Consider the following 21,405-nt stretch of genomic DNA (forward strand, 5'->3'; position numbering starts at 1 on the left):
AAGGGAATTTGGAAGTTCCTTCCCATCTTCATGTGAGCCTTAGTTTTGTGTCTGAGATACACTTTTCAAGACCAGCATGTTATGTGACTGATGAAGAGAGAAGTGCAGAACCCCCTGCTTACTGTGGGGCTGGGGACCAGGCTGGGAGCCAGGGAAGTGCCAGGCACAGCTCAAGGAAGGAGGCCCCTGCACAGATGCTTAAGATGAAAGACCTATGTTTCAAGACACGATATTCTATGTAAAATAAGGTACTATGTGCAGTATGTGAAGATGTTTTAAACCGGATTTTGTAGCATCAAACTTCTAAATAACACAGTAGTTTAATTTATGTATGTATTACTAGTAGCAGAATAGGAAGAGGACATTCCTGAAAGAAACAAATCAAACATTTAATATTTTTTTTACTGTGACAGCTCATTATCCAGCCAGGAAGGTAATAGATATTACACATCTGTAAACTGCAATGCTAGAATGGTTTTACAAATTTCTGCTGTTTGTAAAGTCATTGAAGTAGGAAGAGATAACAAAGATAATCATCCCAATGTAAGGCACTATTAACTGTGAAATTTTTCCATGGAATGCTTCAGTGCTTTTTTACAGTAATGATGGCATGGACCCTTGTACCTGTATACATTTTTCATGCAGTAAAATCTATTTCTTTTCTTTGCGATAAAGTGCTTTTGAATTCAGCAAGTAAAAAATGTTGATTCAGCAACACACAGAGGACACCCACACACATTCAGCTGGCATGGTATCTGCTGAAATGCAGCCACCACAAGGAAACAGGCTGTGGCATGGCTCTTCAGGCAACTGCTAGGACATATGGAAACCCCAGGATATCCTGGGAGGTGAAATGGGAAGACTCATATTTAGACTCTCTGTGTTTTCATTTAACAAAAGAATAGTTCAAATATCACTTCTTTATTTCAGAAATAAAGTATTCTATGTATTTCTTATAGAAAGCCCCCAAGGGGAAAATCAGAAACCAACTCTCAGTTTGTTTTTAAAGCTCAAAGCCTGTTCTATTTTAGTCCATGCAAATATGCACTTGGCAGAGGATTCCACCTAAACCATCAGTCAGAAATCTAGGCAAATGCTTTACAATCCCAGAAAGAGCCAGAATTATCCTTGCCCATGGAAGGCAGGGCAGCATGTGCCTGCCCTGTTGAAGGTCACTGGAGATGCAGGTGACTTCTGTCACAAACCACGTTATCCCTCAGACCAGTGCTGCCACGAAACATGGATGGATGATGGATTTCTTCCTAGGGTGCCAAAAAGCCGGGATGCAGATTTGCTTCAAACCTGCCACAGAATGAGCCTTGCTGGAGACATCTTGGGCCCCAGGCTGACACAGGGCAACACAAGGATGTTTTTCTGGGCAGGGCTAGAAATCCCCTGTCAACAGCAGTATCTAACAAGCTTTCAGCTCATTATGAATGACGATGGATGGATTAAAAGCATAGTGCAAAAATGTCAAGATGGAGAATGTTAGAGCTCAGAAGATAAAAATTAACTCTAATATTCATTGACTACAAACATGGAAAAAACCCAAACACCAGGAATGCAGGAAATAAATCATTAACAGTGCTGAAAGTTAAGGGAATAAAAGATTCAACTACTTCCACTATTTTGTGGGAAGCTCAAAAAAACCCTTTGCATTTTATCAGATCCCATGACAGTTAAACATCTTATTTCTGGCACACATCTTCATGATGTTGTGTTACAGGGAAGGTTACTGAATGTTGAAAAATCCCTTTGAATCTTCACAGTGATTTTGCAGCTTTCAGCTCTCTGAAAAAGTCCCCAGGGCTGAATTAAAGTTGGAATGGAAGGCACATCTCCCACACCCCAGCACAATTCTTTGCCCTGCTCTAACTGCTCTTGTCCTCTTAGTCTTCTTTAATAATTCATCCAGAACTGCCTCTCTGCAAAATCACTGTGAAGATTCAAAGGGAGTTTTCAGCAGCAGGCCCCAGTAAGCTCAGTCACAAACCTGCTTTTAAATGCTACTCATCAAAACAAGTAAAAAGAAATAACATTTGATACAGGAGGAGCAGAGATTACTCTGAATTAGATAGATTCTGAGCTTCCCCAGGAGAACTCTGAAGCACTTAGGAAGCAAAAATCAGGCTGCACTACTTCTAAACAGGAAGCAAGTGCCTTGTAAATGGGAATTGCTAAACCTTTCTATTTTTCTTTCTCCTCTAGCATCTGTATTACACAGGAATTTGGAGGGGGAAAAGAAAGGTGGCAATCAAGAAAGAAGTTTCAGAAAAGGTAGGAGAGGGGTAACATCAAAAAGGATCTGTGCTACCAGTCTCAGAACTTAAGTGGAGGACATTAAAATGCACTGAATTTTTTTTTTTTTTTTTTTTTGTAACAAAGGAAGAATAGAGCATTAATGGCAGAATGGTTACTCATGAAGACCTCAGTTCTGTTTTATAGGATCTTTAGCTCAGTTTCTAAAGTTCTTTGGAAAACATGGTCATTACAACACATGGCTTAGTCTCCTGGAAATTGGAGCCAAGCCACTGGTGCACAAGAAAATTAGATTAATCTCAAGTCTTAACTGTACTTTAACCCCCCTCCCCTGCAGCTGGTAAAGCTCAGTGACAAGATAGGCACGTCTTAACAATGAGGCTCAAAACACTAAATTGTCCAACAGTCCCACCACCACTGAGGTATATCCAAAGCAAGAAACAGAGGCTCCTCAAAGCATGTTTGGTTTAAAAAAAAAAAAAAAAAAAAAGAAAAAAGGTAAGCTAATTTCATTATAACAATAAAAAAATAGATATTCTGAAGGAAAGGTAAAAAAATACAGCAATTTGTATGTAAGTGTTGAATACCCTGTTAACTAAGAGCCAAATTAAACTATATTGCTAATGGAGCTCAGCCAAATACTGTCTTATCTCTCTAATCAGAAGCTGAATGAAAAAACTAGGAAGCAAAATGAAAAAAAATTACTCAAACCCTTGCATGCCTTTAGTTCTCTTATCTACAAAGCATCAAAAGTAGATCCAAAACTTGCTAATTATTTTCCCCTTTCTGCAACAGGAAGATCAAGAGAGGCATGGAAATGTTTGTTCCCTCAGTAAAACTGCATCATGCTTTTCCTAACCCTGTTAGGATGAGGACATGACTGTGGGATGCTCAACAGTATTTCCACTTTTAGCAGGAAGCAAAGGACAGTAATGAGGGTGCCCAGCTCTGTGGAGTCTGTTCAGCAGCACAGAAGAAGCTCAGAGAAACACCTGAGGAAATCAGGTACTTGGCTAATGTGAACCCTCATTCAGCACCTAACGATGCATAAATACAGAAAGCGACAGCAAAGGAAATGTCAAAAACCTGCTTGAAGGCTTTGTAACACCAGCCAGGTGGCATTGAAGACACATCAGTCTGGCTCTGTGACCTGTCATTCCATATTCACAGGCTACCTTCAGCCCCACCAGTCACAGCTATTGACAGAGGAGTGGCCTTCAAGAATTTTGGACTGTTATTACCAGCTTTTAGAAAGGACATGAATGAAAAGATGGTTTAAAACAATAAGCAGGCAAAATATTCAACGTGAAGATTGAATAAGCCAAAGCACTGACTCAAATTTCATTCAAGTCAAGAAGAGACTTCCTGTTATAGACCAGGATTTTGGCTGACAAAGAATTTTCCTTAGTAATTCACTTCCTTGCTATGGACTTCTTGCACCTAGGAGGTATGCTCCAGCTAGCTTGAGGAAGATTGCTACAATAAAAACCAGACAACTTGTGAACTAGGACAGAAGAATGGTCACTTTCTACCACTCATTCTGGTCGGCATGCAAATCTATGTACCTCATAAATTCATCCCCCATACATCAGTTAGCATCTTTTTCCTCTGAAAGGAAGCCCTCAGCAGTGTGCCAGAAACTAATTTGGCTCCCTTCTAACAGATATTAATTAAAACCTCATCCAAATGAGGACTGGAAGATGAGCCCTTTCCCCTTGTAATGTTTTAAAATGCAATTAAGAGTAAATGGTACAACTGAAAGGATGCCTAGACAAATAGTGATGGGTTCCAGAAGCAGAACCATTTGCCACAAGCAACATTCATTCAGAACACAAGGTAATGGTACCAGGAAAAGCCAAGAAAGAATGAGGCTTAATTAAATTTCATTAAAAGAACATAAAATCTTGACAGCACTCTGTAACAGCTCTGTCTCAAACACTGCCTGATCGAATCCCTTGGACTGTGGTACAACAGTCCCTTCCATGCCACTTGGGCTCCAGGTATTTCAACAGTACTGGAAGCCTGAGGCTGCAGAGAGCAGCTCCTGTCACCAGAAGGGCTTTAACCCAGTCACACCCCTCCTGACACTTGAGGGGGAAAAAGAGGGTGTGTAGTTCTCAATAAATTGGGAAAAATATATATTATCACAGCAACTTCACTTTCCTACTACTTAGAAAATACATATATAGGCTGGGGGGGGAGGGGGGGGGGGCGATAAAGACTAGTGACAACTGCACACAAGACACAAATATTATCTGGATAGGACAAGACCAGAATTTGAAAAGACCAGAAGCTTGCATGCAAGTTAAAACTTGCTATTATTAGTCCAATTCCCCTTTCCCATTCCCTTTGATTCCTCTGTGAAAAACGGAGCTGGTGAAAGCTCAGTTTTCTTCAGAGTGAGATTCCTTCAGTAGAAGGAAAACTAATAATTTTATATGCATTCGGAGAGATTCCTGGAAGCAACCAAGGATTTAAAGGAAGCTACTTAAGTCCACCTGCCTGTTTAAGCCTGAAACAACCCTAAGCCACGTGCTGCTTGACCTGTCTATTCTCAAAATCCTGCTGCCAGCCTCCCAACAGCTCCTTACCCTCCACACTTGCAATGTGCTCTTTGGTGATTGCAAACCAGAGTTTGGTAACCATCATCTAAACCAGCAGATAAGCACTGTAAAAAAGAACAGATTGACCAGCATACGCATCTTTTTAAAAAATCTTCTATTTTCCCCCTCTGGTGCTAAGCAGGCACACAGTAAAACAAACAAAATACCAATCTGAAAATAGATTTTCTGTCTAGGTGGCTTTAAATAAGACTGAATGATGAAAAAGCCTAAACCCTTGGCTGAACAGAGAAAGACTGTTCAACATGAACACCCCTAGAGAAGGAAATACCAGAGTTAAAGGAGGAATGGACAAAGCAGATAAAGCTGTCATTTCTGGCAGAGAGGAGAGGCTAAGAAGTTTCTAAACCCCAGAGCAAAGCCCAGGATGGAAAGAATCAGAGTCAAAGCCAGGTTGTTCTGAATTTGCATGCACTCTATAAAAGGCCTGACAAAGTTACTTTAACTGAAAAAAAATCGGAAGGCTTTAATTTATTCAGGAATGAACCTTATTTCTTTTGTGCACATTCAGTAAGAGTTCAAAAGACCAAAATTCAACTTTGATACTTTAAAAAAACATTAACTCCTTAAATCACTGGGCATCCTGAGCAACATAGATACATTGAAGAGTCTGCTGGATATGACAGAATGAACACCTTTCTGACCTGCAGAAGCAAACCAAAACAACAGCTTGAAGTAGATTTGTTTTGAACCACGTGATGTTCTATGTGTATCTAAAAAAATCCAACTGATAACACCCAAACCTTTCTGTGGCACAGCAATTGTCACTTCAAAGGATTTTTCACACTCCTGACCACATCTGGTTCCCTTCAGAGGCTGCTCTGAATACAAAACAGACACACTGTGAAAGAAAACCTACTTTACACCATAACGTTGCCCTTATTTGTTGACATCTAGATCTACTATTTATTTTCTTTTAGTTTAGCATAACTTGATGCATACAACCATAGAGACCTGATGCAGTTTATTCAGCTCTTGTACTGCAGTTTTTCCTCCATCAGCTGAGCTAACTGATTTCAGTGGATATCTAAACACTGCCCTATTTTATCTGGGCCTAGCATGACATTTTGAAAGGACCCAAGTAACTTGAACAAAGCACCACAAAGAATTCACAGATCTCACTGATGGAAATACTTTTTATTAGAAAGAGTAACAAAGTGCTTCCCATAGGATTCATTCAATACAGAGTTTTTTAAGAAGTGAGATTTTTCCTTTATATATGGACAGTTTTGATGTGATGATGTTTCAGTGCAAACAGAGTTCTCCAAGATTCTCCTGCAGAGCTCTTCTGTACACACTACTGCAACCATTTATGCATCTGGCAGTCGTGAAGCAGCACTGAAGAGTCCATCCCTTAAAAAATGGAGGTTATGTAAAGCGTTTGCAATGTCACACTGACCAACAGGAATTATATTGTTTGTTGTTAAACACAGATTTAAGGGACATAATTCTTTCATACAGTCCTACACACAGGTGCTTTTAGTTCTATCAATAATAATAATAACAGCATAAATAACAATTTTTACTATATAGACAACAGTGAAATTGCCTTTTTTTTCTTTTTAAAAATTAACCTCCTGCCTTTTTAACTAGGGACATCTTTTGAACATTTGGTGCTTCCTTTGCCTTCCTACTATGTCTGGATGGAATAAAAAAACACAAACAAGGACTGTTCACCTATTTCCCCCTCACTTTTGGCACACATTAATGATCAGTTTTCTTTGGACACATATATTCATCATTTCACCCCATTCCACTTTCCACTCTTTATGTCTGATTCTATCCCAGTTCCCCTTTTTCCTTAGCTCCTCCTGCCTTTCCTGCAAATGAGAAGGAGATAGTACAGCAATAGCACAAAACTAGGACAGACATTTCAGTACAAACTGTTATACACAAGGGAATGTATGAAACCAAACAGGAGAGGAGAATTGACCATGCAATGCATTCCTCTTTTTTCATTTTCAGCTAACCTTACACCACTAGCACTGTTTTTTCAGGTTAAAAACGCGAAACTTCTAAAAAGGACCATTAGTTACCCTTAAGAGAAACCACTTAAGGCATTCACTAAACCCAGTACCAGCCCCAAAGCTACCCTTACCTTTCCCCAGAGTACATGTACACAAACATGAACATCGAACAAACAACTGAACTGAATTCACAAGTGCAACAGTCACAGTTCTGCTCATGCTGAAAGGTCACATGTATATAAACGAAGCTGTTGGTCACACCCGTGGCTCACTGTTCCCCCTTCCTTATGTACAGAGCACAATCACCACTTCAAGAAAATACCACATGCTATCTCACAGCACAGCACCTTTACACAACAGAACTACTGCAACAAGGGTATCACAGAAACACTTCTTCCTATGGGATGAAGGGAATTAAATGAGATCCTCTGTACAGTAACTGGATTGTGGGAAGAAAGAAAGGATGTTTTTAAACTTTTAACAACAGGATGCTTTTGTAATACAACCCTTATACAGGAGGAGAATACACATAACCCCATCATTCTATTTATACAAATCTGCAAAGATGTAAACAGATGTTCTCCTTATAGGGGACTTGAAACAAACCCAAAGCTTACCCCTAGGCACTTTTGAGTACAGAGCTCCTGGCTCTGAGCTCAGCCTCTACCTGCTGTCCAAGGTTTCCTTGCCACCAGCAGAACTATTTAACCAGTGCCAATCAACACAGGCTGCCATCTAGCTACACAGCTGGGCCTCAGTCCCAGTGCCCTGCAGTCCTGCTGGTCCAGCAGAGCCTCCTGAATCCACACGCAGAGTCATCTGAAGATCCAGAGAGGTGACCTGTCTCCTCAGAAGGATACTACCTGCTCATTAGAAAAGCACAGAGACGCATCAAGAGATGGCATTTCAATACAAAATAATCTAGAGGAGCAGGACTTTCATGTTCACTGCCCTAAATAACAATTATTTCCCTAAAAGGAAAGTCTGTAAGAAATGGGGCCAGCAGTCCTGGAAACAGAGCCTAACAGACAAAATGATCCATGCAAAAAGATGGACTTGAGAATCCAGCTGCAGGAATGGGACTATAGGGAACCCTCCCTTAACTTTAAAAGTCTTTGAATAAGACAGCATCTTCAACTAATTTATTGTTGTAAAAACATTTAGGAAAAAAGTCACTGCAAAAGGTTAAATAATTTTCTGTAAATTTCACATCTCCTATTACATCTCTTTAAGCAAATACGTAATTTCACTCTACCACAGATGAAATCAATTCTGCAATTAAGTTTCTTTCTAAGAGTAATGTACAACAAATATTAAATTGTTAGCCCATTCAGCAGTAGTAGTAAAGTATAAGTAGTAAAGATTCTGTCCCATTTTTCTGTTTCTTTTCAGGAGAAGAAGAGAACTTGGAAATACCCAGAACACCCTGGGGTGGTTACTGGGGAGCTGAGTGAATTTTATCCTGAATCTATAGAACCTATTCCCTAGGCTGTGTGGCCCATGACATATACCTGTAGGTGGGTATTTTTGCTGCCTAGTATGGAAAGGAACCAGGTAAGACCACTAAATAAAATAACCACCTGGTTTCAACTCCATTCTTGCCTTGCATGAGGAAACAGGTCCAGTTTGCTTAGGTGCACGAAGCTTTAGCTTGTGTGGGCCCACACTGCAGCAAATGTGGGAAGCACTGAGAGATCTGGTCTGCTGACTGCTTGTTCAGCCACTTGTCACACCACCCAGAGGAAGCAGACAACATTCACATTGTCTGGAATGGCAAGTGTCCAACACTGCAGCTGGAACTACCTACAAACTCCATGAATTATCCAAATATTTATCTTAAGAAGGAGGGCTGGGGGAAAGAGCAAGTACAAAAAATAAAGAAAGAAAAATAGCAGCAGGAGCTGAGTATATTTCCAAAAAAACAAGGCAGTGCTACACCAGACTGCTTGGCCAATGCAGACTGCAATTTTTCTTGAACAACAGCTGAAGTCCTGTGTGATGTCACTAACATTAGTATAAAGACATTTCACTGGCACAGCTTGTTTCCTGGGGGAAGAGCTTACTATAAACTACACTACCCCAAGTTGCTTTTGTGTCTGGAAATTGTACTCATCTTACAAATGCGGGTTTGGTACCAAACCTCCCTTATGCAGATTTAGCTTTTCAGCAAAACACAAACAAATTATGCAAATTCAGGGAACAAACAGCACATGAGCCCTCCCAGCAGTGAAACAGAGCACTCATAGCACGTGTTCTCTTAAAACCAGACATGAAATTTTCACTATACAAAGCAAGAACATGGGGAGAGGGGAGTGGAAAATGAAAAGCCACTCCTTTGGCTAAGGCCCCAAGAGCACAGAAAACGGTACATTTCACACCATTATATTACAAACATCTCCTTTCTTCCCCCTAAAAGATGTAGCAGGGCAGTGCTGATTTGGTTTAAAATGTAATTTTAGTCCTCATTGGAAGTTCAGCAATTTGAAGCATTGCAGCTTTTGATATACAACCCATTTACTTAAACACATAAATCCACTGACATAGTGACAGTGTAGAAATACATAATCCAAATAGTATCTATAAAATTTTACTGTTGTACATAAATAATGACAAGGCACAGAACAGCCACCAGTCCAAGAGCTTGTAGGCCAAGAAACCAGAGCATAACCCAGAAGAATATAATTATCACGGGTTCTACTATCCGTTCTCCAAAGTACATCCTTGTGAAGCCTATTCTGATAAGGCTTTTGTTTAGTTCTCCAAACAGAGTCCCCATCTTCTTATAGTCATCTATCACAGGTTCCGTGGTGTGGTTCCTTTGTTCTTGGTGGACCTGCAGACAGAAGACAAAAAGAGGAAATATGTTGTACAATTTTATTACTGTGATTCTGAACAAGTCTCTCATCTGTTTCTATCTGAATGCATAAAACTAAGGTACACATGCAATAAATCTACTCCTTAAATCAAAAGATTGAAAATGCTACATAACTTGTGACCTTGGTACAATGCTACGGATGTAACTTGTTCAAACCTGGGACATCTGAAGTGGTGCTACAAATACATGACAGCCTCCCTCCCCTCCAGATGCCACTCTAGAGGTGTAAAGCTCTCCTGCAGCTCATACATCTTACCTGTCTGTGCAACGTGCCTGTGGTTGTCAGGGCAACCACCACAGAATGAGATGTTTCTCATTTCAGGGAGGAGATTTGGCTGAACTATTTCCAGAACATCTCCAGAACTACAAGAATGATATCAAACTATTAAAGATGGACTATGAAATATTGTGTACTGAAGGCCAGGTAAATGAAGGGCTGCTAATCACTACTGAAAGAAGGGCACTGCATCTGACTAGTAAAGTGACAAACATCTATCCCAATGTTGGTTTAAGAAGCCATGCAAGTCCAGCAAAGGAAGACAGACCCAAGGACTGCACAGACACAAAGTGGTGGCATAAAAACCAAAAGGGAAGGAGAAACAAGTTCTGGACCTTTTGTGAAATAAAAACTGGCAGAGCAAATGCACAGGAAGGCAGAGATCCATCTTTAAATGAAGATGACACAGGTAAATATCATTGCAGAAAACAGGAATGTATCACCATATAAACTGCAACTAGATTAGAGCTTGAGATCCCATCTCTCTGCCCGGTGTCCAGAGATTCTTTGCACAAAGCCCTATTGCCGTGTGTTTGGGTATGACAGGGCAAACATGCTTTCAAGATGATGAACATGAGTCTTCTAATGCTTCCATTAGGCAGCAGTGAAAACACATACAGCAGGTACTCATAAATAATTCAGCTGACTGATCAATAGGTCGTACAAATTGCCCAAAAGCTCTGTGTGCAATTAGTCTACTCCCAGATTGAAAGCAAACATGCTCCATCTTCAAGGATGAATGCTATTCTGCATCCCTTGTTCCATGGCATGGTCTTGGTAGAGAAACAGAAATTCCCTTTCACATCAGAACCAGGCTCTCCATTAGAGAGCAAATAATAAAGTGAATTACCATTCTTACAGAAAAACATACAGCAAACACCAATGGAAGCTAATATTGTTTTTCTAAGTCAGACTTTAGGCCACCATGCAGAATTTGCTGGCTGAATGCTCTGGGTAAAGCCCTACAGCTGCTGCTGAAAAGAAAACCCCAACAGTCCCTCAGCTGAAAGTACCAGGACTTTTTTTTCTTTTTAAAATTTACTTACTCATTAAGAGCCTGGTTTAAGCTTCAGTACTGAGTCCCATAAAGGGAGAGGTGAAGGAAGCCTAAATAGTAATGTGTTCATAACTAATTCATAACTAACATTCTGTTCACTCCTTCTGTGGTTCTACAGAACATCCTGATCAGGGAGAACTGCAGTACAGACACTTGCCTCTTTTCAGCTCACTTCGTAAGCCCAGGTTATTTTCTCCCCCTTACTGGATTTCCTTCAGCAAATTGGTTTTAACTGTGCTTTATTTTATTCAATTAAATTCAAAGAAACATTGACTCATTGATAATCCAAATGTTTCAAGATCAGTCTGTTCTGGAAAAACAGAGCCTCTTGTGAACCCCTGTAAACTCAGTGGGGCTGGGAATACAGTGGAACTCCAATTCCTCCATTCTCAAAGAGCACAGGGAGACAAACAGACTCTTAGCTTAAGAGTATACTCACACAACAGCTGGTATACTGATCACAACAACTAGAGGAAAAGTGAAGGGATGTGGTGGGAAGGGAAAATAAATTTATTTGCTTCCTGCATGCAGAGATCAGAGGGAGTACATGACAGATGATGGTGGAGAAGATCAGAGCACAGCTCACATCAAGCCGTGCAGAGATCACTTCTGAGAGAACAGCTGAGAAATCACTAAATTTTTTAGCCATGGCCAGGGCAACCAGGAGGGGGGAAAAACATGCACATCACTTCTTTACCCCAGGCTTCTCAGTGGTACTCAGCAAGGTCCTGGAAGCCTTCACACAGAGCAAGTGAGGCTGCCAGGAGGCTGCCAGCGGGCACAGGTCTGCAGGTCCTCTGCAGCTCCCACTGGGCCAAGCAGGATTAACCACACCTTCTGCCAACAGTGCCTTTCCTGGTACGAGGCAGAGGACATACAACTGCACTGGCTGCCCTGCTTGCTTTGATAAGCTAACAGCAAGAAGTTGCACACCCTCTCTTAAGCAAAGTTGACATAGTAAATTCCATCTCACTTAGGCTGTCAGGTATTTTTTATTTTTTCACTACCCCTCCCTCACCTTCTCAAACAAGGATAGATTCATGGATTCCAAAGGAATTACACACAGGGAGCTGCCAGGCACAGAGATTGACAAGTGTATGTTTAACTATAAAACAAGTGTCAAGTTATTTTTCCAAATATTTTTCAATAGCTTACAAAACCATTCAAAATGATCAAGGAAATTCTCAATACTCCAAAGTCTGTTTCAGTTAATTCAGGATAAGCATATCTAGCTTCAGGCAACTCAGCAATAAGCAAGTGAAGCTGAGAACAGATGATCAGTCATGAAACACTGATGGCATATTTTTGTTTACTATTGCATAATATTTCACATGCTGGACAAATGCATTTCTTCAGAGGTGTAGCTAAAACAGAATTAGGGCAAATGCTAGTAAAGTTACAATACTCCAAATTGCTAAGGAGTAATAAATAAGCTTTAACACTGCAGCTAGAATTTCTTGTTTCTCTCACTAACCTTCAGGGCAACAGTAAAATGGCATGCAGCCGCATATATGTACCATAGCTCTCAAATCATAACCTCAGAACCAATTTTTTTTTTCTTTTGGCCAAAAAATACTTTCCTAAACAATTTTAGAATTTGGCCATCTTCAGTGAACACACAGTTCCCAGCTGACTCTTTAATTTTTACTGAACTATTTTCATAGGGCTATTTTCATACTAATCTTGCTGAATCAGCCTGAAGCTAGACAGACACTACCATAACAGACAAAATGTGGACAGAGAAATGCACCCATTCTGATCAGCTGCACCCCCTTGCCTCTACAAAACCAGAGCTTCCTCATGTAAAAGCAGAAGTTTCTGTTTCAAAGTTGCTATTTTAAAATTCAACAGCCCAGCCTAGGCTTCATGACTTTTAAGAATCGATTGTGTATCAGGAGGGAGCAGAGGGAATTTCTTGATCTGCCCTAGCCCCAGAGAAATCATGCTTTCCAGGCTTTTCCCCGCTGCTCTTCTCATAATTAACAGGTGCCATGCAGGGGGAACTCCCAGACTTCATCTGCTACAGCTCAGGAGGGAATGTAAGAAAGGACCACCTCATCTTCACTCATTTGTTTGCCTTTCCTCACTCTTTAAAACACAGGACTTATGAAGAAATTCAGAAGGACTGGGGAACAGCAGTGCAGCCAGAGATCTAGATGGATACAGATTAATATATGCCCAAAATAATTCCTGAAAAGAACAGCAGCATTGCCTCCCAGACAAGAATTCTCTTCCCCCCTTCCTCCAACTGGCTGAAAGGCACTCACCAAATATACACATATGGTATTATTCCTGAAGGAGAAATGAGAACAAGGCTTTCCTAAGCGAAGTCTAAACCAGAATGTATTGAAATGCTGATTGCATTTGTTTCCTAACCTAATGTTTCTTATCAAATTACTGTAATGAATTACTTCTTATTGTAATTTAAATTAGTTTTAGATCAATATAATTTTATTTTAGACTTACTGGGATGACTTAGTCTGAATTCTGAATCTATACTGTCAGCTTGAAACTATTGCCCCTTGTCCTATCCCCACATGCCCCTGTAAATAGTCCCTCTCCTATTCTCTCCTTTTAGGCACTGCAAGGTGCTATAATGGCTCCCTGGAGCCTTCTCTTCTCCAGGCTGAACAGCCCCAACTCTCTCAGCCTGTATGCATGTCTGAGCACCTTCATGACCCTCTACTGGACTCATTCCAGCAGGTCCATGCTCTTCCTGTGCTGGGAGCTCCAGTGCTTGCAGCACTCTATAGTCAATTTTGTATTTGGTTTCTAACTTTTTATTTTAAATTATTTAAAGCGAAAACCAGAGTTATCATACAGAACAGAAAGGGAAGCACCTGATCTGCTCCACTGCTCAGCATGCACAAAGGCCTTCACAAACCCATTGGTATCTGCAGGTTCCACCAACCACTCAATTTCCTCTGGTCTTTTCAGATGTTTGATATTTTAAAATTTCCCTCCCTATTTAAAATGGCAGATTTTCATCAGCAAAGCCACGGTCTGCTGTCTCCCACTGTTTACTGGCAGAAAGTCAGAACTTGAAGATCCAAACTCTAAAAACCTTTTATACTGAAACCTGGAACTAAATTTTCCCCTCTGTTAAGGTCAAATAGCTTAGGGGCTTTGATGTTTCAAGGAGAACCATGACAGGCCCTCACAGATGTGATGCAGGACACCATAAAATCACCTTTTTTCAGAATGAAACCCTACAAGGAGGTCACAGAGGAGCTACTAAGTGCCAAGTTCTGTCTGCTTCCAGAACAGCTGATGCTCCTACATCCCTGAAGTGCTTCTGGAAGAAAATCCTACATGTAACCGAATCTTTTCCTTGACTAGCTTTAAAAGAACAAAGAAGGTAAAGTCCTACTCATCCTGCTGAACCCAACTAACGTCTGACTGTGGCTTTTCCAGTTGTGCTTGTCATCAACACAACACACAAAATTCCCTGTGCTCCGACCACTAACTACCCCTGCTTATGGCAAACTTCCACACATTCACTGAAACTCACTGCTTCCCAAACTCGGGAAAACACATGGTATGTCACGAGTACAGGCTGCTCCACACCAGCCTGACAGGACAACCTTTTTCTTGCTTACTCCTTTCCTATCAAAGGGTGCTTTGACCAGGCAGTGAAACATGAGATCCCATCAGAACATCCATCCCCCGGAAAGAAGCCATCTTTGCAGTGAGTCACATGCTATTCCCTGGGAGAGAAGGATAAAGTTAGCACTGAACTTTTCTCAATGGCCCAAGACTGATCCCTGTCTGTATCTCCAATGTGTAATATAGCCAGTTTATGGTCTTTTCCCCTCAAATTGCTGAAAGCACACCACTCCTCCTCCTGACCATTTGCAGATCACACCAAGAAAGTCTACCAAGCCCTTGGAGAATGCAGAACACAAATGGATCCAAGAGGGACACAAAACAACCCTACACACTTGGGAAGTTATTTTCATGTGTGTAATCAAAAAGAGCATGGGAGCACATGAACAGCTCTAAAGTAACCACAAGTTTCAGTTCTGTAACCTCACTCCTCCTGTGGCTGTGTGGAGAACAGGTATAGTTAAGGTTTTCCAGGCATTAGATCTGCTGAAGCAGCAGCCTGAGCCACAGTTTTCCACACTTAGCCTAAGAATCTTGAGGTGGCGTGTTTAGTTTGGGATTTTTGAGTGTGTGTGGAAAAAAAACCCCAAGTAACTGACTTGAGTGAAATAATTGGATAAAGTTCAAGAGCCTTTGTTTTGTGGGAGGAGAGAATAGATGAACACAAGGAACCTGCTCCTCATGAAGATCCAGGATGTTAAAAAAAAATCCCTTGAACCATTCTGAAGGTGCAAGGCTCATTAAAGCAAACCAAGTAGCATTCTTCTATTTGGTCATGACTAATGAACAGAAGAAACCTCAAGTCTTCTCTTGCTCAATTTGAAAAATTCCCACCACAGATTTAACAACAGCACCAGACTGAGTACAAGTCTGTAATTGCCTCTTTTCTTGCATCTACTGCCTGAAAGGACATTAAACAAACACTGAACTCCAACAATGGGAAAAAAAGCCAATGAATTGGAAAAATAGCTACACTCCATTTAAAAGCTTATGATTTTACAGCCAAAAAAGTGCTGCTAGGCAAAGAAGGCAATGAGAGAGGACACAAAAAGTATACTCAATGTTCACCTCTATCACAGAGTATCAGTGTCTCCAAAGTGTTTGACATGCCCCAGATCACAATTCATCATACGTACAGTTATAAAAGAAAGAAAAAGAATGGCATATTTAATTGAATAATTTCCGCATTATATATAAAAGAAATCACTTTTCAGTTCCATAGCAAGCATGTGTTTAATGACATCTAAATGAGACATCAGAAAACCCCTGGAATAAAGAATGCAGGGATGACTTCTGAATGAGGTATTAAAAAAACCCCAACCGTCTAATAAAGAAATGCAGGGATAGCACGTTTACACACCCATCTGAACATTTCTTTTTTTTTTCCAAGTAAGAAGTTTTCCCTGCAGTATTTAACTGCTCACTACCTATTTTACTCCAGTCGTGGTTATTTTTACTCCTAGGAACAGGTGGTGTGTCTGCTGTCTGAAGCCCACAGACACCTAAATGTCAAAAAAGGCAGTGAGGTATAACTTTAAGAACAAGCTTACTCTCAAAAACATAGGATTATTTTTCAGTAAGCTGGGAATGTTAATGTTCAGAAGAGAGTGCCTCAGAGTAATCTTTTTTAGAAGATGCAAACTGAAACTACTTCAGGACCACTCATAAGAAAAAAAAAAAAAGAGAAGAAAGTGAGCAGATGACAGAGACCAGGATGGAAGAAACCACAAGTTCCCTCCCCGCTAGAATAAGAGACCAACTTATCTGGGTGCAGACAGGGACACACCAGCCAACACACAGCGACAAATATTTAATAGTTGGGTAGCCAGCCATGGAAGCCCTGAGGGAAGGAACGATCCAGTCTCGCCGGTACTCAGCCATCCACGGAACCCAGTGTATTGCCACAGCCAGGCTCTGGAGGTCTGCAGCCAACAGAATCCCAGCTGGTGCCTCCTCTCAGTGCAAAGCACAGCCTCAGCCCATTGCAGGGCACCAGCACAAGCCTGCTGATGCTCTGGCCAGGTGGGCACTGCTTTTCTGCCTCCTACTCCTCCACATGGGCACAACAGTTTCATTACTAGTAACACCTGGCACCTGATCAGGAGCTCACCCCGCTTTCTTGTACTTAAAACATATCTTACACTTAATTAAAAGAAAAGTGAAATTTGCCAAGGGCAAATGAATCTTTGGCAATGCTTCTTATTTTCTTCCTCTTTACTACAGGAAGAGACAGGTCTCCCTTTCACCTTTTGCTAGCATAAAATGAACAATCAGTATCTAACCTTGTAAATGCAAGCAGTAAAAAGATCTTGATATTGAGCCAACAGACTATAAAGATAACAAAATTAATTTCAACTGTCTGGAGAGGGAAAAAAAACAACAGCCAAGCGCATTCATTTCTCTAGGCTAATTTTTATCTGATATTTAACTATGAAAAGATCAATAGATTTGGAAATGAAAAAAAATAATACCTCAATCCCAGATGAAAAACAAGACATAAAAAACTAAGCTTAACTTCTTCCTCTGGGAAAAAGAAGTAAATGCAAGAAAACTAGAAAAATCCGTAATATCAAAGGTACTTTATAGCAGCTACCAATGAAAGTGACATATTTAGAGGAAGTTTAAACAGAAGATTGCAAACCAAAGACTGGGTTAACATTTATTTTACAGCAGGAATCTAGAAATCATTTATAAAATTGAGGCAAGACGTTTCTATAGAAACAAGCAACAACATAAGAAAAGCAACAGCGCCAGATTCCCTTCAGTCAGCTTTTACAGCAACTCAAGTTTAAAATCAACAGTTGCTTCAACAAACTCTGAAATACCAGGAGAAGTTTTGTGTTAAAGAGATGAAAAGGCTTTTCCAGATACTTTAGCTTGTTATGGATGGAACAGAGATAGCTTCAAAAAGAACAGAAGCTTCCCTTGATAAACACAAGAAATGTCCCATAATTTCACGAGTAAATTTCCCACTAATACAGCACCAGATGAGAAAGTGTGAAAGACAGGAAAGGAACCTGGCACCGGAGGGTCCATGGGAAAGAAAACCTGCCTGCCCCATGTCAAGATCTATGGCCTCTCTCTCCCATTTTAGGATGCTGTTTACACTCCCTCTTATGCTCCTGCTGTTCCTGTAACTTGATCCCATCTGTACTGCAATTTTACACAGAGACTAAATCAAATGCAGTCTTTAATCCACTTTTTCATTACACCTGCAACATTTAATTTCCATTTGATTTAATTTATCAGGGCCCCCTACTAAAACTGATCAGCTTGACTCAGCAAAAAGGTTTGTAATCCCCGTACATTCAGCATGGTATCAAATGCACTGGCTTGCTGAAAAACAACAGCTGTTAATTTTTGCCTTTTAAAGAGAGGATATTTCTATTTGCTTCTATCTCCAGAATACCTTTTTCTTTAAGAAAATGGGATCTTCCCATCATTCAAACAGAGCATATTATCCTACCTATCGTAGGTGCTACAGGTATATTTGAAGAGTTGGTTTTTTTTTTCCTGCAAATTCTGTTAAGCCCCAGAAAACTTAACAATGCTTTTAAGAAAGTTATTAACATCTATTATTTTATAGTTATGAACCTCTGCAACAGAATGAATTTATCTATAGAACAAATTTGGGATTAAGTCCTCCTTGTCAAGTATGACTACTTTCGGAAACAAATTCCAACAATTGTGAGCCAGGGAAACCTACAATTTTCAGATTATCTCAGTGTGGAATAAATTAGAAATAGGTTTCCAGCCTTAGGCATTGCAAATTCCACATATACAAGTGTACTTTGAAACATTTTTCATCATTACTGACTTATTACTGAAATTATACCATTCATTATCAGCAACACAGCACACAGCCACCCAACAGTCTAATGAAGATTTTACACAAGGCATAGCACAGGTCTGTTGATATTCTCTAGTTCTGTTTCTGCTCATCCTCCCCATTTCTAGAGAAATACTAGTGATACTGTAAAGTTATTCAAAAAGTTCAGGGCTTGAATTTAGTTAAGACACCCATACCTCCTCAACAAAATTATCAATTCTCAATGCCCTTTTGGAAGAGCACCTCTAAATCTGAAGTCATCTATTAGAAAATAAAATACTCAACTTATAGCCATAAAACACTGTAGTAGTAATAATAATAATAATAATAATAATAATAATAATAATAATAATTATTATTATTATTATTATTAAACATCCCAAAGGCTTACAAACTTAGGTTAATGAAAAGGTGATAGTCTATGCTAAAAATCTACCTGCAAATACACATATCACATATTAACTCTACACTTAAACGTTTTCTAGAAGCCTTGGTTTCACACTTAAACAGCACTGTGGATTCTGTGTATCCCAAACCAGCGTGGAGATCCTGGCTTCACTGAAGCAACTAGGAATTTTCTTATTGCTTTCAACTTTGATTACAAGGAACTAAACCCCATTCTTGCCCAGACAGGGAACTGCCCACAGCTCTCAGTACAGAAGGCAACCACAGTGCCACAGCTGTCAGGAGCTCCAGTGTGACACACAGCATGGCTTCAAAGTCCCTCAAGACAGACAGGGGGTTTGCATCCTGCTAATACCACCTCATGTCCTGCTGTGGGCATGTGCAGGATGCAGGCGATACAAACACAGGACTTCTGCATCAACTTTTATTAATACACACCTCATGCTTTTCTATTCTTATTTAACAGTTTAATTTATAGGTGTTGATGAGATTAGAATGCAGTAATGTGACAGAGGCTAGCCTATTTTAGGAAGTGGGTTAGAGAAGGAGGTCCGAGGTCCTTATCTCTAGTGATACTGAAAATACAGGACAATTTATGTGTCTGATTAATAACTATCAACAATTAGGAAAAAAATGTTATCTTGAGGGGCAAAGCAACAACCTCCTCCTCCCATGGCTTCAGGAGTAGATGAATCTTTGGGTGCTTTCACTTACTACTTCTGAACCCCAGCACTGCAATACAGGAGAGGTGGAAGAAACTACCCAGGTCCTGCAGTGCTTTGAAGACTAAAATAGGTGTAATTACCTTTGCATGCAAACTTACAAAGGATACAAATCAAATTATCATCCAATTCAGTTTGTAAATCTAATGACAGAAGTAGGTAATTCTACAGCTGATTGCAATAACGAATTTCAAAGACAATGTATAACATACATATCCTTCCACTCTTTCAAAAATGTACCTGTCAATAATTTCATTAAACATGCCTGTGCTGGCACAATAACAAACTTCAATAAAAAATTAAAGCCAGAGGGTATGGTATTAGATATATTTATTTCCAACTGAATACTCTTTCTTAAAAGAGGGTGTACTCATTATTACTTAGGTTCTGCTTGTCAAGAAGGTACTCTTTTCATTTTCTGTTACAAGGTATGATCTTACACAAACTGTGTTTATTTTTCAGGAAATGGGAAAAACCAAATCATACCCAGGTTTGAAGCCTCGGAGTCCTAAAAGTCCCTCTCAAAAAAGGCCAAAGGATTTTCTCTCATGCAGGCTTTACTTCACACCAGATGAGAGCAATAAGAATTTATACCAAGAGCACAGCAGATTTTGCCCCCTTTCTTTTGCATGGCACATATGACTAAGGTGGTGCACACGTTCATAGCTCAAGAGAGAACACGGAACAGGAAAACACAGGCTGAGGACCAGAGTCTGTGCTGGCAGAGCAAATACCCTCAGCAAACACAGCGACAGCGCCGGGCCTCCACCAGAGACTCCAGTAAGGACCCAGCCTGGAAACAGGATCCCTGCCGGCTGGAAAGGCAGAGGTCAGCAACAATTCTTCCATAAGAGCAAAAAAGGGCGGGGAAAACTGATTATTTTGAGAGAAAACTGAACACACTCAAGAAAGCAAAAAAGGTACTGAGTGTGACAAAGTTTGGTGACACAGGAGCCCCTCCAAATCAAGATACAAGTTTGTTCTTCTCTTGAACAAGATAATGTGGGACTTTCTGTCAGAGTTTGCAGCAAGTGCAGGTACCACCAACTCTCGTGTCCTTATGTCTTCCCTACACATAAAAATAAAATAATACTGAATCATACTGCTTATTTATCCAATTATTATATTATTTTCCCAGCTAACTGCACCTCTGTGTGCAGAAAAACTACTCTATGCTATGACATTGAAACATCCAATAAATAGGAAGGATTTTCTCCTTCTTCCTTGTGGCATATTTAAAATCTCTGCTATCCAGTTGTTACACCCTAACTTGTCAGAAAGGGCCAGGATCCCTACCTGTGCTTGAGAAAGTGGGAAGAGAATTTGACAGCCAAGTGTGGCTGTGGCCACCCAAGCAGTACCTTTATCAGTTTCATTTGAGCATGTGTTTAGGCACCACTGGAAGGCAGCTCTTCAGCCTGCACCATCCCCTGAAACCACAACACACCCGTCGCTAAGAAGCAGCTGTAAACTGCAGGGGAAAGCTCCTTGGCAAGGAATTACAACTAGTTTGAGCACAGTAATGCATGAGATGATCTGATGCAACTTTTGAACCTCTCCTTCCAGGGAGAACAGTAACCAGAATCAGCAAATATTCCTTACTTGTCTCCTGGCACATCCTGCAGGAGGGCTTATGGACACAGAAAGAACTCTGAGCCCCCCTTGGTGCACTTGTCCTGTCCTTACCCTACATTCGGGCATGTGCTCTGCTCTGCCCCATTTTTCTAGAGAAAGGGGCAAGCAGATGTGCTGACTTACGTAAATGTGGCGTAAATGTGGCTAAGTGG

General features: G+C 40.4%; 1 protein-coding gene across 2 annotated transcripts in view; it reads right to left on the minus strand.

Annotated features, from left to right (window-relative positions):
* Positions 1 to 5,998: 5,998 nt before the first annotated feature.
* Positions 5,999 to 21,405, minus strand: part of FAM241A (family with sequence similarity 241 member A) — a 272,688-nt gene continuing 257,281 nt past the window's right edge. The window contains exon 2 of one of the 2 annotated variants that reach the window (XM_085578969.1): positions 5,999 to 9,680. In XM_085578969.1, the coding sequence (XP_085435095.1) occupies positions 9,435 to 9,680 (246 nt within the window). In that variant the 3' untranslated portion in view covers positions 5,999 to 9,434. The remainder of the gene's footprint in view (positions 9,681 to 21,405) is intronic. The other variant, XM_085578970.1, reaches the window with a different exon arrangement.

Source organism: Lonchura striata, chromosome 4 (assembly GCF_050655825.1).
Source record: "Lonchura striata isolate lonStrDom1 chromosome 4, ASM5065582v1, whole genome shotgun sequence".
NCBI lineage: Eukaryota > Metazoa > Chordata > Aves > Passeriformes > Estrildidae > Lonchura > Lonchura striata.